The 16911-nt window shown below is 37.8% G+C and overlaps 1 protein-coding gene and 1 long non-coding RNA gene across 2 annotated transcripts; one reads left to right on the forward strand and one right to left on the reverse strand.

Annotated features, from left to right (window-relative positions):
- The first annotated feature begins 3583 nt into the window (after positions 1-3583).
- On the forward strand, positions 3584-4625 carry LOC143851568 (uncharacterized). The gene is made up of 2 exons (XR_013236406.1): positions 3584-3914; positions 4321-4625. It is a non-coding gene; the product is annotated as an uncharacterized LOC143851568 (long non-coding RNA).
- A 1667-nt stretch (positions 4626-6292) lies between these two features.
- Positions 6293-10313, reverse strand: LOC143851567 (Glutaredoxin family protein). Its single transcript, XM_077361041.1, has 4 exons — positions 10034-10313; positions 8319-8392; positions 6623-6721; positions 6293-6531 (listed from the first exon to the last, which is right to left on the reverse strand). Exons 1-4 carry the CDS (start codon positions 10186-10188, stop codon positions 6461-6463), a joined length of 399 nt encoding a protein of 132 aa, XP_077217156.1. The 5' UTR covers positions 10189-10313; the 3' UTR covers positions 6293-6460.
- Positions 10314-16911: the final 6598 nt, after the last annotated feature.

Below are 16911 nucleotides of genomic sequence, written 5' to 3' on the forward strand. Positions count from 1 at the left end.
AAAAGAAAATAGGAAGATTTGGCCACTCCTTCAAATACTATTATCATTTCTTTCTTTCAGTAACTCCCACATGGTGGCCATCAAAGAAAGCGACCAAAGCACCCTCCCTTTCTTCCTCCAAGGAACCAACGACCAACCTTTAAGCAAGTTTTGGCAAAGAATGGATGGATGTGGATGGGCTTATAAGGACTTGGGCACCCTAGTTCCTTCTTATTTTAGAAAGATATGTCATATAAAGTACTAAATTTGTGATTATTTTAGTGTCACCTCTTGCATCGTATTACTAATATACAAAGAACTTTTACTATATTGTCAGGATATATTACAAAGTTTAAGTAATTTAGGGCACTGATATATTCACACCCACTATAGGATGATTCACACCCCGTTTAAAGTAAATTCTGGCGGACTTTATGTGTAGAAGGGGTGAGAATCATCCTACAGGGGGTGCGAATTTATCATCTCCTGTAATGATTATTTGATTCAAGCTTCGTTATATCCTGTCATAGTGGGCGACACGACACCTCTTGGTTCGATTCATTCCCCCACAATCCCCACCTCCCCCTTGTAGAGCGCTTGTTTTCTATGCGTCCTACCGTTCTCTGTTTCTGTGAATCTCTGCCTTTTTAAGTGAACTTAATGAGCCCTATTTATTTAGCTTATTGTTAGGCTCACTTTTTAGTCTACAAAAAGATCAGCCACAGGCAAAGCTACAGAGGGGAAGTGTCTAAAGGTACATACGTTTCTTATCACCGTCAGATAAATTTCAGTTGGGGCCCAGTAAAAATCACGTCACCTGCTAAAAAGCCAAAGCAAATCCGAATCATTTGCAGCACACTTCTTATCGCTGCCTAATCTTTTTCTTTGTAAAAAGTTAAAAGGGGCCCCATTCTTTAACCTTTCACCGCCCATCCACATTTTTCATTGCCGACAATAAAAAAAAAGGTTCAGAACAATGTTCCTAAAATTCAGCCCCTTTTTAACTCCGACAAGCGTGCTTGGGCAAGAGTAGGAAGTCCCCGTGTTGCACCCTTGTCATTTTATTTTTCAAAAAATAAAATAAAAATTCAGCCCGTTTCTCCTTTTCCCACTCTTGAGCTGCTATTGGCATGAATCTAGGCTAAGTGAAGCGGAAATGCTCTAAGTGATTTCAAAAAGAGTATGACCCCCATGTGAAATCACCAATTACTCCAAAAGCTTGAGAGTTTGTTATTTAATTACATGTACTTCAACACTCCCCCAACACTTTTGTTATTTAATTATCTATACTTCAACACTCGCCCTCATGTGGCCCCTCTTTTGGGTTAGCCTTACATGTGGATTTTTAATATTAAGGAGTTATTAGGTTTTTGGATGAAATTTCTGCAATGTATGATGACAGATTTATTTCTTTTGTCCATATTCCTAGAAGTGCCAAGATCGATTGGCCAAATCAAGGGCGTTGCGGGATTCCTTGTATATTGGGCAATCTTTGCCTGGTGACTTGCCCTAGTAATCTTTTCTCTCTTTTAATATAGTTATCTTTTGCTCAAAAAAGGAGTTCTTAGGTTTTGAACCCAAGACCTAGGCAATGGCTCTGATACCATGTGAAACAGCCAATTACTCTAAAAGCTTAAGCTGTTAGAGTTGGTGTTATGTAATCATCTACACTTCAACACTCTTGGACAGGATAGAGACGGTGCATCGTTGAGTTGGGTTCCCACTTGCACACTCTAGGTTGCTAAAACGAACTTACTTTCCGTTGCTTAAAGCCTTTTTGGTGAGCCACACCAACCTTGGAACTCTGATATGTAATGTAAGTACAAACCACCCTTTCCATAGACTAATTGGATCCAAAATTTATCTTAGCAATGCCCCTAATAATTCTACCACACTGGACAAACCAGTTGGATTCAGTACACCACCATCTCCATCATCATTTGGCACACGTGTTTGTTGATTAGGACCACTGATTTGATGGGTGACCAAAAAGTGAGAATGGCATGTCCTTCGTGCCAAGTAGGGATCCCATCTGCTAAATCAAGCCCTCCAAACAATTGGTTTACTTCTCATGTAAAATACAGGTTTTGGATCACCGTGGCGTTGATCAAGGAGTTAAGATCGTCAAATCTTGGTAAAACAGTAAAACACTAAAACTAGCAGACAAATCAGAAGTCGTGATTCCTTACCAATCAATAGTCCCAATCGCCAAATAAATGTAGGAAACATCTTTTAAGAAGAGCATCATTTTCACTAAGGACGGACGTACGTGGACAGACTACCATGTGCCTATAGGGTCCATGAATATTGTTGGCTATCACAAGTGTGGCCTATTGCCCTTGATAGTTGATTCCATCCTCGTCTGAAGAATCGCGACCCTGAATCCAAGCATGATGAAAAAGACGACCTAAAGATATATTTAACCAGTCGACATCGGGCCTGAATCCACTAAGGGGTGCAATGCGTTCTTCGCACCTCATTCCCTTTTTAGATGGGACGAAACAAGAGTGTCTAGTGGAAAATTAGACAAGAATGGAAGATGAGGAGAATATTAGGAGGGAGATTTGCGAGTAGTGTTTGGTTGCGCGAGGAAATTAGCGGAAGATGTAGGGTGTCATTATCAAAATATAGGTGGAAGAGAGAGAGAAAAGTAAGAGAGAAAGAAAAAAAAAGAATTAGACAAGAAAAAATAGGAGAAGATTAGGGGGAGGGGGACATCTCTGCCACATAGGGACCACCTAGGATAAAAACCAATAATGATGTATAGAAATTGTCTAGTGGTCAAAGGTGTAAATGACAACCAAACATGCTTTGGAGAGATTTCTAGGAGATCTCATGCATTTGAAACTCCTACAATCCCCCCAAAACAAGCAACCAAACAGATATTGGAATTTGTTGCAAATCACTGCAAATTTTTGCTCGGGAGTTGGAAATGGAAATGGGAGGAGCAGGTTGGATATGAAGAACACCATTTTTTTTTTTTTAGTTTTAGTTTTTAGTTTTTGCAAACAAAAAAAAATCACAGAAGCACTCCTGGGCAATACAAAGGATTAGTAATGGATTGATTGCTCTGGTACCAAATGTTAGGTACCTAACCAATACGCCAAAAGCTTTATAGCTGATGGAATTTGTTAGGCTAAACCCTATAAACCTGTCTCATACCCAGGCTAAGTCTCACCTAGTGCCATACCTAGGTAAGTCCCCCCACTCTGGACCGGACTGTAACAGGTTGCTAAATAATTTCTGAAAATCAAATTTCACCTCTGTAATGATAGGCATATTCCTCATCATTCATCTAAAAATAAAAATTATAAAAGGTCAAATTTGCTCCATCATCTTCTAGATATGGATAGACAAAGAGAGGTCAAAAGAATCAAAAAAAATTCTAACCGGAAATCCCGCGATATGCAAGGATAAAAACGAGGCCAGATGGCGACAATCAACAGCGCTCGTGGTGATTGGCCACGACAAAGACATTGCCAAAGGCATCCTACGTGAATGGTCTTGTTTGGTTTAGGAAGATTACACGTGAAACCAACATCCCTACCCTCTCTTTAAATGAGAAGCCCAAACCCCTTTTCTATGAATATAAAAATATCTTCTCTTTCCCAATTTTATCCTCACCCAGCACATAAATTATTGGAGTACTCTAGACAGGTTTTCCAAAGTTTGTTTCACAGCAAGAGCAGAATACAAAAAGCATGGGCTTAAAACATGTTCCCTTTCCACATTCAATTATTGCATTTTTATTTTTTTTTCTGTTCACTCTTCATCTATTTATATCCATCTTTCATTCTTTTCCTCTCAAGAACTTGCTCTTCATCCCTTTAGTTACAATGAAATCCTTTTGTATTTTCTTATGTCTGCTTTTGATGGCCTTCGAATTAGCGACTCAAACTGTTACAGATGCTCGTTCAATCCCTATTTCGTTTAAGGTTGGTTTGTTGGTTGGTGAATACATAGATTGATATAGTTCTCTGAGGCCATGTTTGGCAGCCACAAGAAAATTTTTGTTGGAATATTAGTTTATCCAGTGGGAGAGGGAGAGAACTGAGAGGGCACCAGAGAGGAGTTGATGAGAAATAGATGAAAAAACAAGGGAAAGAAAAACTCCACTCAAAATAGAGTTTTTTTCCCCTATTTCTCAGCCACTTCAGACCATCTCCTCACTCCTGCTCTCTCAAGTTCCCTACCTCTCCCACTCTCCCTACCCTTTTCTCACCACTTGCTAAATTAACATCCCATGAAAAAAAATTTCATGGCTGCCAAACATGGCCCAAATCTTTTTCTGATCGAGTTTTGGTAACCATTAAGAGTCTGATTATTTTAACACTAATCCAGGTTGGAGGAGGGACAGAGAAAGGCGACGTCAAAGGAGGAAGATCGGGAGGAGAATTCGAGGGTAGTGATGATGAAGAAGGGCTAATTTACAACGTTGATTATCATGGAGTGACGACACATCCTTCGCCATCTCCCAAACATCCGAAACTGCGACACTAGCTTTAATTTAATCGTTGCTTATCTGTGTATTCGGTATGATAATGTACTAATAGATTATACTGGTATGAAATTACCCAATCTTGTTATCAGACAAATGTACCAAACTCAATCCCATATCACCCTCAACTTTAAGCTGTTTTCTTTCACATTAATGCATATACTAACATGAACAGCGGAGACCATTCAATAGAAGGAACCATGTTTTGTTAAAAAAAATACAATTTTGTCAAGTTGCAGCTGATCTACGGCTAACCTGGTCTAGTAAAGCAGGAGATAACTGCTGCAAATCACCAATGACATTCTTCTTTGTCTGGAGGACAACAATTCCCAGAGATCTCTGATCCAAAACCTTCACATGAAAAAGAAAAAAGACAACATGAATCGCTCAGACATGTACACCGGGCACTCTTTGCCCACTGATGTTAATTTGTTATCCTGTTTTTTCCTGTTGATGTGTCATCTTTCTTCAGGAAAAAAAGGCAAGATGAATATTTCCGGGTCCTCTAAGTGTAATCATTTAATTTTTGTAAGAACATTGAATATACATTATCCTTAAAATGCAAGGGATTGTTATGTACCTAACCAATATGCCAAATACTCCAGAGCTGATGGAACGCGTTAGGATAGACTCTTTAAACCTGTACCATACCAGGGTGGGTCCCACCTAGTTCCGTACCTAGGCAGGCCCCACTCAAGACCGTAATATTCTATCATGCTTCCACATCCGCCGTCCTCGGCGGCTCACTTTGTGTCGGCTTTCACTCTGGTCTTTTTTTAAGATATCCTCTCCACAAGTTGCCTTTTCCGTGACTCGAACATGTGAGGTGGTGGCTACTCTGATACCAAGTGTTAGGTACCTAACCAATACGTCAAAAGCTCCAAAGCTGATAGAATACGTTAGGCTAAGCCCTTTTAAACCTGTCCCATACTAGGCAGACCCCTTGAAGACTTTAACAGGGATTAAACCAAGTACTACCTCAGGCATCCTCTACTTAGCATGATGCAGTGAAACCATCCCATTCGCGTGTAGCTTCCTGGTCTATTACATCCCTGCAGAACTCAGACATTACATGCATATGTACAGTTTTGGCATCCTCTCCTCCAAAGCTTTCATTGAATTATTCAGGTTGGTTTTCTCATTCAAGTCTTCTTTTCAAGGAAGGTGAGGGACCCATCTCATCCACTGCCAGAAATCACCCTCCTTTTCCTGAACAGCTGCGTGCATGGTGTTGAATGCGCCCAAGAAACTGGGCTCCACATCAATTTTATTAATTATGAATCCATATGCTGAATATAGAATCTATGGGATGACAGATTGACAGGCTGTATGTTTCAGGTTCTGATTCAAACAATGAAGGGTAACCTGGGCAAACGCTCCCCAACTTTCACTAAGCTGGAACCCAAGTTAACCCAGGCTTGTCACAAGAACCCACAAATCATTACAAAAATGCACTCCTTTTTTTATATGCTTTTTGCCACTTCTTTTTATCTCCCTCCCTTAGCATACAGATATCAACCCAAGTTAAACCCAGGCTTGTCACAAGAAATCACAGAGTTTGGACCTATGAACTCACAGAAGGACATTCTCCTAATAGAATCCTAGCATGCATAAACTCCCTCAATCAATAATGGGCATTACATTTCAGGTTGCGGATATGAACAATCCCTCTGTCTCCTTAAGCAAGGAGTTTAGTCCAACTACAGCCTGCAGTCAGCTTAAGAAAATCCTAGACATGGTAACCTAAAGATGATAATAATCGTTCTAATATAAATATAGGAAATAATGGTGCAAAAAAGGGGACAATGTAAATGGTAAAAGCAAAAGGTGAAAGCATGTTGCTGTAACTGTATCATTCTATGATTGTTCCCATCCATGAGTGATGATGACATAATGCCTTGCACAGATACAGAAATTACATCACAGAGAGCCCGCAAGCGTTTCATGCTAATCTACTCCAGAAAACAGACCGTTGCTCTTCATTCAGAGTTCATCTTCTGAAGTAATGCCTAGAAGCTTAACCAATGTACCATTTTCATATGCATCGACAGTATCTGACATAAGCCAATGAAAAATTCCAAATTAAATTTCTTATAAACCAGTTTTTAATTCTAAGAAAAGAAAAGGTGGCGGAGAGTCAGTTACCATCTGAGCCACCTATATGTTTTCCATTTATGAACACTTGCGGGACAGTACGCCGCCCAATAATCCTGCTTAGGGCATTTTGGACATCAAATCCATCATCTGCGCAATGCATAAAAATCAAGCCGGTTAATGGAAAGAGGAATTGCACATGTTTGTTATCTTTCTTTTGCATAGAGATCTTTCACATCATCATGGAAATTCAGATTGCTCAATAGTCATCAATTCATAATTGATTATTATCAAATCTTTGAACTGTATTTGTAAATTGCATTGTTCTGGTACCAAGTGAAAAGATGAAACTTTAATGAGGGGGAAAAAAGAAATGCAAACCCAATGAGGACCCAGGATTTGAATAAGTACTCAGTTTTGGACATGTTTTTTTTGGTATCACGAATGGGTCATGTATGTGATATAGATCATTCATTTGGACAACCCTATTTTGGTGGGGGGCCCAGCCCAAAAATCACAGTGATCGGATAATTGTAACCATCTGATTAGAGGGCTTTTGAGGATGCAAAACGATAGTAAAAAAAGGAGCATTGGTCCGCAATAAGGCTCATCAAATTAGACTGTTAGGATCCTCCAACTGATGTGATTTTGGGCTGTGACACATCCATGATGAATCCACCAGATGAGTGAACCAGATGTCACACATGTGTACCACGTGTCCAAGGAATAGAAACACCAATGCAAAAAAAAAAAAAAAAAAATGTAACCATATACTTTCCCTTTTAAACTAGCAATATACTTTGCATAGTTAGTTACCAACTTTTAACTTCCCTTCCCATGTATGAGATCCAACCACTAAGTATAGGAGAATCTCATCGATCTGATTTACAAAAGATCTCGTTGACGAATCGCCGTAAATCCACAACAATGAAGGATCAACCTTGCTAAATCATAAGATACTAAGAGACCCAGGCATGACCTTTAATTGGATTTGCAATGCACTAGCCCTGATAAGTGAGAAAATGACCTCATCCACAAAATATTAGTTGCAGGATTATGTGGATTCACCATAGCCGAAGGAGATCACTACATGTGTTTTTAAGTATTTTCTTTTTGGGAACTGAAAACATGGCAGAGATGAAGGTTCCATTGCACATACTCTTTCTACAAAAAAGTTCTGGAGGATCTTACTAGTTTAGAAGCCATTGGGGAAAATACATACTACTTGACATCACATGTGATCAGGCGGTCGGGCCACACCAAGCAGAAAGTATTCAGTCTAATTATTAGTTTCCACTTTCCAGTAAAGACTGCAGAAAAAATCCACATTAAGACAATGACTGAGCTTGAAAAGAGAATACCACTTACATGGGTCCCGAAGATTGATCAAAACAGGAACTTAGTGAGTCTCTACTATTTAGTTCATCTTTTCCCACCCTTTTAAGTTAACAAGTTGTACCCGCTCAAAGAGACATTCAGGCAATTTCAAGTAAATGTGTTGTATATATTCACGGCTCATTATTGTTATGACACACGGAGCTTCTTTTGAGTGATTTGTAGTAGTGACAAAAATACTAGAAAAAAATTCAGCCAGCCACTGTTTAAAGGGACAGTTCCGTAGGATTTCTCACAATAGGCTAATGAATCAATTAAATAAATGAAGAAACAAACCATGGGACGATACATCTTAACTACGGAAAGTCCATTGGAAAGCTACTAAGGTATTCAAAGGTATTAATAAACGAACCTCTCTGATCTAGCTCAATGACATATGGTACTTTGTTCAATTCTTTGAAAACAGCTTTTGACCTTCTACAGTACCTGCATGTTACCAGAAGAAGAGATAAAACAAATACATTCTCCAAGTGAAATTGCTGCAATTGGATGAACTAAATAGATTCAGTGAGAAAATGGAAGCCATGAATTGATGAAACGACAAATCAGATGAACTAAATTGATACAGTGAGAAAATGGAAACAATGAACTGATGAAAGGACAAATCACCTCCCATACTAAATAAGACACATCACAATTTCTTAAAATGTGTCATGCTAAGAGAACTATGTTGTAAGGAACACTTCATATAGTTTAAAGAAATTCCAAAATGACTGTTTCTATTATAAGATATCATAAAACAGCATCCAGCACAGTTCAGTGTTGGAAGTTTCTACTGTGAATTTTGTATATTTGCAAAGGCTGCATATAAAAAGAATCCAAATCAACCCATTGAATTTGTAGATAGATTCAACAACAGACATTCATTAAATGTCTCAAGATCACTGAACTTATGAGATTATCACCTATAAACTCGCAAGTGTCATTGTGGTTTTTAGCAGTTTGTAACAGTATGTATTGACCATTGTGGTTTTTAGCAGTTCGTAACAGTAAGTATTGACATTGGACTGAAATGATTCAGCATATAGTGGTTAACTTCTTCTTCTTCTTTTTTGAATAATAGCATATGGTGGTTAACTTATTAAATGTGTAGTAATAGGATCCTTTTCTTAACCATATTACTTACTATCATTTTCAATAGATAGCTTGACAAACTCTAGGATTAACAGCAAAATTTGAGGACCAACAAAAAAGTATTACAGAGGAAGTAAAACCAAAGTGCATAAGAAAAGATGGGAGTTATGGAAGATAGCATTTGAAGCACAACAGCGATAAGGAGCTTCACGAAGTAAGATGGGTAAAATCATTCACAGCAAAAAGATGGGATTGGCTCCTCCTGATAAAACTCTCCATTTGAAATGCAAAGATTCAACTAGGGCCGAACGGGCCCTAATAAAGTCCGACGAAGTACAAGCCTACAAAAAAGGAGATAGACAAGTAAAAACAACAGAAGAATACATTACGGAGTTTGATGAGGATCATAATGCACCATTTCCCTTAGTTCAGGTTCAAATATTAATAGGCAAAGTTATAATAAGATAGTGAGAAAAACCCAAAGAAAGCAAAATAATGAGGTTAAAACCAGACTCAGCATATTAAAAACTGGTAATAAAATTTATGAAAAACATAAATGGGACATACAATAATTGCTAGCATAAGCTACTTCATCTGTTTTTTCTAGTAAATAAAAAATAAAAATCTATTGATGCTGAATAAAGAAAATCAAACCACTAAATACATTGAACACCGAATTCAAACAAAGGTTGCCAGAATTACAAATAAATTGAAGTAGCAAAACTACATGAACAAGGATTGCATCCCATTTTGAATGAAAAGAAAAAGGAAAAAAATCTAACAACGAGATTTTATCGCTACTGATCGATCAAACATCCAAATCAAATACAAAGATAGAAGGGGGAAAATCTCCATTGATCTATTACTAGCTTCTTTCCACAAGTAAATAAGATCAAACTTCGGATGCACAAAATCGTAACTTTCTAATAGATCCCTACTGAGAACCCCTAATAAGCCCTAAAACGACATTAGAGAGAGAGAGAGAGAGATTACGGGCAGTAAGATTTGGAGAAAATGACGATATCATGTTGAGAAATGGTTTTCTTGACGAAAGCCTCCTCTGCGGTGGAATCATTTGCGTTGGAGGCGGTCAAGAGGGAGATGAGGAGGATGAAAGCCAACAACGTCGCCCCATTCAGATTCACCATTGCAAAACCAATCCTTTCCAGATCCGGACTACACGCCCAGATAAAAGCGTCATGTCTCCTCTCTTTCTTTTCCTAATATCGTTTTTTAGAGACTAGTAAAAGCTCGTGCGTGAGCTAAGCTATTTTACAATAAAATTTAGTATTATCATAGAAAACTGATTTTATAGAAATTTTCCATTTTCGAACTAAATAAAATAAATTGTCAACTAATTAAAATAAGGTGATAGAGATCGAGAATTGCCAATATCAAATTCAAATAAGTTAATTCTAATACAAGCTTTCTATAATTTTTTTTGGAATTACTACTATCAAGCCCAAAAAAATATAAAATATAAAATCATGTTGCTTTCTACTATATATTGGTATCATAGCTATCAATATTCATGAAATTCCTTAATAATAGGGAGGAATGATATCTTGCATTTCTATACTTTGATAATGACACTTCTTAGCTCTCATTATTTATGCAACCTGAATAATGGAAGGAAAATGATCTACTGCACTCCCATACTTCGGTAATGATTGTGCTCGCTTTGTATGCTTCTCTAATTGAAGTAAGCCTAACATCTCTAGCTCTGAAACTCAGCAATCGGATAAGGTTTGATATCATGCAATCCAAACATGGCCTTTTGTCAATCTTATTGATTTTCCAATTAAGTTTTAGTGCATAAATAATACTAATATGCCCTCTAACATTTATCCAATAAAATAAAATTTTAAAAGTCAATTTAGGACCAATATAGCAAAAATATGAAAACCATAACATGTAATCGTAGTACTAAGTTCGTGTAATTAAATCCCTGTGTTGTTTAAGACTTTGTAAGTTGTGCCTACAGCAGACATAAATATTATATAAATCTCATTTTGGTCAGTAGAAGTCTATGTTTAGAATCATAGCAAAGTGATGTTCTCTTTACATGGTTCCCCTTTAGTGGATAATTTGAATTGAAATTATAGTAAATTTCTAGCTTTATATTATTGTATTATGTATTAGCTTTTGCTATCGAATAAATTATCTAAATCTTTGAAATTAATGTCTTTCATTGGATTGTTTGTCTAATCTGTAGATTTATGTACAACCCGGTGTCTTTTATTAGCATCATATGAGGATCCAAAAAATTTCTTGATATTTTAAGAAACTATAACAAAGTTCGTATAATGGATGAAAATAATATTTACATCCTACAAAATGAAAACAAACTATGGCTAGATCCATTTGAGTTGAACATAAGACTTAAGCCACCTAAACTTTATTTTCTTCTATCATTAAAAAAAATTAATTAATTTCTTCTTTCTGCACAGAGCAATAAGGGACTGACACTGAAAGTGAAACTTTTCACTTGTATACTACAGACATGAAATTCCAAACCATTAAAGATAATTTTAGAATAGTAATTCCAAAGAAGATAATCAGGATAAACATAATGAAGGATTTTCCATGGTTTTCTTCCAAAGATGATAGCAAACCATTTGACTTAAATTAAATTAGTTAGTGATATTGAGGAGATTAACAAGGGTTCTCATTTGCTTAACATGATCATATATATAACAGAGAGGCCTAATATCAAAAAGGGATTTCAAACCATAAGAGGGTGTTTAAACCGTAGTATTTGTCTTAAATTTGAAATTTGAAATTTTAGTGGGGAAACATCTTTATTCTTCCCTTCACATCCCAAAAGTAACACTCTCAAAGTTTTTAAGTCTCATATCTTATATTATCCTAAAAGATAAAATGTTAACCACTCTTCGCTGCGAATGTATTCGATAAGATAGAAATGTACGTGGCATTTTTCTATAAGAGGAATTAGACCTCAGCAGATCGGAGGGTCGGGATCAACCTATGGAGAACATTGTCAAGGCACAGCTTATTTACTTCAGGGCCCAACAAATGAATGGTTTAGATCACCCAAACAATGCGGGTGCCACTGTTTTTGTTGGGCTACATGGGCCACAATGTACATATGTTGTGCCCGAAAAATCAATTCCCTACGATGATGATCCCAACTGTGCGGTCTGTAGAAATTTCCATAATGTAATTCCGTTTTATAACTGTAGAAGTTCAGCATGTCTTTTATTTTGTAATTAGCCTATCAGAACCTTTTGGGAAGTGAAATAACCCTTTATAGCACTTTATATAATAAAAAACAAGACGAGTTATCGCAATTATTAAAACATTGTGCTGCTGATGTCATTTTCCTTTAAATATAACTTAAAAATTTAGGATAAGATTTGGTTGTAGGCCACCCAATGGAAATGGATGGTTCTGATATACGGATGCTTTTGGATCGTAGGGAAGGGTTGATGACGTGCATCAGATGGAACAAGAGAAAAAATCTAAAAATTTAAAAAGGGGAGAGATAAATCGACTCTCATATATCTTAAATCGGCCCCCTATGTGTCTTTCTCTTCCCTCTTTCTCTCTCTAGAGGAGGGGTCGATTTAAGATATTTGGGAGTCGATTTATCCCTTAAAAAAAGCTATGAACCATAAGCGTGGGGAAAACAAAACTGAAGGACAGGTAGATGAAAGCAACATGATTAAAATGGAAGACAGGTGGCGGTGAGGGAATGATAGCTATAGAGAAAAAAGAGACAGCTGGCGTTTTGTTTGTCGCATGTGCAAGGGCATATGAGAAGCAGAAATGACGAAAAAAACAGTAGTGAAAAAGGACATACGTGGGAGTTTGACGGAAATTAAGGTGGGACACCGAAGGCAATAGAAGGAAAGAACGTGCCGAAAAATATAGGATTCTCGCTTTTAGTATAGCAAGGATTTTCTAAGGTGTAAGCCCTTAAAGTCCCTTATTTTTCAAAATGTACTCGACGGACCACACCATAGGCCAAACCGTTGATGGAAAACAACGTAAATAGGTTGTGCCCCAAAAATCATTTCCAAATGATGATCCTAGCCCTCCAATCCATGGAGGTTTCCATAATATGCAGTTCCTCTATAGATCCCCTATAGATCGGAGGGTTAGGATTATCCTATATAAAAGATTCTTTTGGGCACAACCTAATTACGTTGTGGTACATCACATGGACGGTTTGGATCATCCTATGATGTGTTCCTTACAAAACTATTTGAAAAATACGGGACTGTAAGGGCTTACACCATATAAATATACGGGACTCAAATTGAGAGTACAGAATAGTGTTTTGTGTCGGGGACTTTGGACCGGATCCATTCAACTAATTTCGGTCATCCGTTCCACACTCCGAGTTTCCCTCATATCAGTCGCTCCACCTCTTTTTCCATTTCGGATCTTACTTCGTTTACTATGCATTTTAAATCGAACTGTCTATCTTAGTATCCTATCTTCTACTTACACCGTCAAGGAAACAAAAAAGCAGTAAAATGAAGGATGATGACATTTGCACTACCATGTTTTGATAATTGCACTAACTCATTTTGTTTTTTATTATTAAAACAGCTGTTAATGGTTATTACTGTTCCCAAAAAGCTCTAAGCAAATATAAAAAAATAAAAGACAAGCTGAGTTTGTACATTTATTAAACAATGGTAGTGCCAATATCAGTAGCCAAAATGAAATGTTTATGGTTCTGAGTACGGGTGTAAATGCATATTCGAAAATTCGATTACCGTCTGCATCCAAATCTGTTAAAAGCAAATATTATTCGAATCCATTTCAAGCGGATATTATCTGAATCCGTTTATGAGATATCCGGCTCTTAGCGGATGCGAATCTGGTAAATGGTATATCCAATCCGTTTAATATCTGAATCTGAGAAGTACATCCTTTTTATTTATTATTAATAATATCATTAATATTTCTTCTTAGTTATGACGCACTATCTTTTGTTTCTAAAAGAAAAGTGAATTTTCTTTTTAGAAAAAAAAAAACAAAAACAAAAAGTGTTTTTGGTGGGAAATGAAGTAATCTCTCATTTTAAGGGCATTCTTGAAGTTTGACTTGGCTTCTTTATAAAGCAACAGATATGGGCTGTAGGATGAAAGAGACAAATGGATGATGGTGAAGAATTCTAAAGCAAAAAGGCCATCTATGTCATTGATGGTAAATGGACGGCTCAGATCAATTTTCCAACTTAGGGTAATATAAAAACCCAAAATGCAATTAAAAATGAGGACTTCTAAAGTTTGCAAGGAGAAGCAAGAGAGGAGAAAGGAGGAGGTCGAGAAACCATCTCTGGCATTCCTTGGTGCCCCCAACCCCACCAAAATCTGCCGCCGCCCCTCTCCACCTTCTCACGGCCACCTCTGTCACCGCCGGTCACCTCCACCTCTAACCCAATCCCCATCTCCATCCTCATTTTTCTTCATCTTCCACCATCATCACTCTCTTTTTTCCTGTTCAAAATAGCCCAAACCCATTCCATCATATACACACACACAAAAAACCCTAAGACCACTACCAACACCATCCATCCCCACCGTCCATCTCTCTCTGCCTTTGTTTTAAAAGGAAGAAGATGATCTCATATATTTCAGGGTTTGAGAGTTAATTTTGAGAAGAGAAGGTAGAGGTCTAGTTTTAGGGTTTGGAAAATTCATTCGATGAGTAAGAAGGAGAAGAAAGATAAAGTGCTGCAATAAAATGTTCAAATTTATCGGATAAACGGATACGGATAATATCCGAATTCAAACAATATCCGCCGGAATTGAATACAGTAATAGATATTAAATATCCGTCAAATTCGAATCCAAATCCGAATTCGGATAGTGTATACTGTAATCGAATTCGGATATAGCCATATCTGCTTCGAATTCGATCCGTTTACACCCCTAGTTATGAGTAAAGAGGTGTAAATGAACAAAATATTGAGGGTATTTTCATAAATTGGCACAGTCGGTTAGACCTGGCAAAAGCAACCCGTGCCCGCTGGTCGACTCGACCCACCCGCAAATTTGCGGGCACGGGTCTGACTTTTAGTGACCCGTCAAATGTAACCCGCGGGCACCCGCATTTTTACAGTAATTTTTAAGAATTTCTCGAAGAATGTTATCAGCACTTGGGAAATCATCCTATGGAAATGATTTTTGGAGCATAACCTATTTACGCTATGGCCCATCTAATGGACGGTTTGGATCATCCGATGGTGTGGGCCATACCATACTTTTAATAAAGTGAGAGTGCCCTCAGTAGTGTTGATAACATTTCGTTTTTTTTTTCTTTCATAGGTGGTAATACTCTGTGCAAAGATGAGCAAAGGGCGAAGGTTTCTAGCAAAAGTAAAAAGCAAAAAAAAAGTAATCAAACAAAAGTAAAATAACTGAGTTTATAAAGTTTGAAATGAAAAATTACGTATAAATGGTTCTCAAGTTATAAAATTACGAGAAAATACTAACAACATGTAGATAGTGATGACAATTACTGGAAAAACTTTCTGCGGTGCGGTCAAATCATGAGAAATGGTCAAATCATGAGAATTACAATCCCATATTATATTTGAGGGTGACCCGTGGGTTGACCCGGCCCACCCGCGGGCCGCGCGGGTCACCAAAATTCTGACCGGCAAAAATGCGGGTCATCTCTTGACCGAGATGACCCGACCCGTGTGACCCGCACCCGCATCACCCGCGGGTTGACCCCGCCCGACCCACCCGTTTGCCAGGTCTACCGTCGGTGCAGATATAAGACGCTCACTGGTTTTTGGGCACATCCAAAATAATTTCAGATATTAGGATACGAATCCAATGAACACGATTGGATTTTGTGGCTATATCTTGATCATGATTCAAAATAATTTCAGATCTTAGGACATAAAATCCAATGGACATGATGAGATCTAACTATTGTGCCCAAATCCTATCCGTTGACATTCAGATCCTTTAGATCCATCAAACCCTCGTGACTCCATTGACACCCCTACCCTAGACAGGGCATGGTCTAGTGTTTCTTGCAGAGGAAGTCTACATACTTGAGAAATGTCTTATGTCGTGAAACTTCAGCCTTCAAAGAGCAGTGTTTCTTGCAGAGGAAGTTTACAATATTCTTGAGGAATGTCTCATGTCGTGAAACTTACTCAGTCTTTGAAGAGCAGTGTTTCTTGCAAAGGAAGTTTACATACTTGAGAAATTTCTCATGTCGTGAAACTTATTCTTGAGGAATGTGTATGCAAAAAAGCTGCGGATGCACGAGGTAGTCTTTAATAACAGTTGCCCTCTGCATTATAGGCATGAAATTTTGGATCTTTGGATATGAAACCAACGGACACGATCAGATCCAACTATTGTGCCCAAATCCTATCCATTAACGTTAGGATCCATTAGACCGTCTGAATCCATTGACACCGCTCATGGTCAAGGAAACTTATACATGCCACGCCTAGGGATCTCACAATGTCGTTGAACAATCCTAACCAGATGGATCCAGGGACATGAATATGAAGCTTAATTGATCTGAAGAAGGTAAAAAACAAGGGCCACGGGACCACCTAACTAAAGTCTAATATCAAATAACGAGCGTTGCGTCATGCGACCCATGTGTCACGTGGCCATTTCGTCCAAGTCCGTGACACATGCCTTGCGCATCAAGTTTACAATAAATTATTGAGAAATCCTATGTGGGCGGCTGATTTTGACCAAAGCGAAGGGTGTCTCATGTGGACGAATTATTGCGGTTCTCTACTAAATCAAGGGTCAAGATCAGCCCCCTACATGCAGAGAGTAACATGGATTTCTCTTGTAAATAAAAGTGTGAAGAGGGTCGTTTTAGTAAAGAGAAGAGTATAAGTAAAGGCTCTC

The sequence above is a fragment of the Tasmannia lanceolata genome, unplaced genomic scaffold, assembly GCF_043159265.1.
Source record: "Tasmannia lanceolata isolate RefF3 unplaced genomic scaffold, GAP_Taslan_0.1 ptg000018l, whole genome shotgun sequence".
Classification (NCBI taxonomy): domain Eukaryota; kingdom Viridiplantae; phylum Streptophyta; class Magnoliopsida; order Canellales; family Winteraceae; genus Tasmannia; species Tasmannia lanceolata.

What these genes read in the sequence shown, in the direction of transcription:
- LOC143851567 (XM_077361041.1), bottom strand. Translation starts at nt 10,188, where the DNA reads ATGGTGAATCTGAATGGGGCGACGTTGTTGGCTTTCATCCTCCTCATC. An exon ending in CATTGAGCTAGATCAGAGAG is followed by an intron (nt 6,722 to 8,318) that starts GTTCGTTTATTA and finishes TGCATTGCGCAG; the next exon opens with ATGATGGATTTGATGTCCAA. An exon ending in ACATATAGGTGGCTCAGATG is followed by an intron (nt 6,532 to 6,622) that starts GTAACTGACTCT and finishes GGCTTATGTCAG; the next exon opens with ATACTGTCGATGCATATGAA.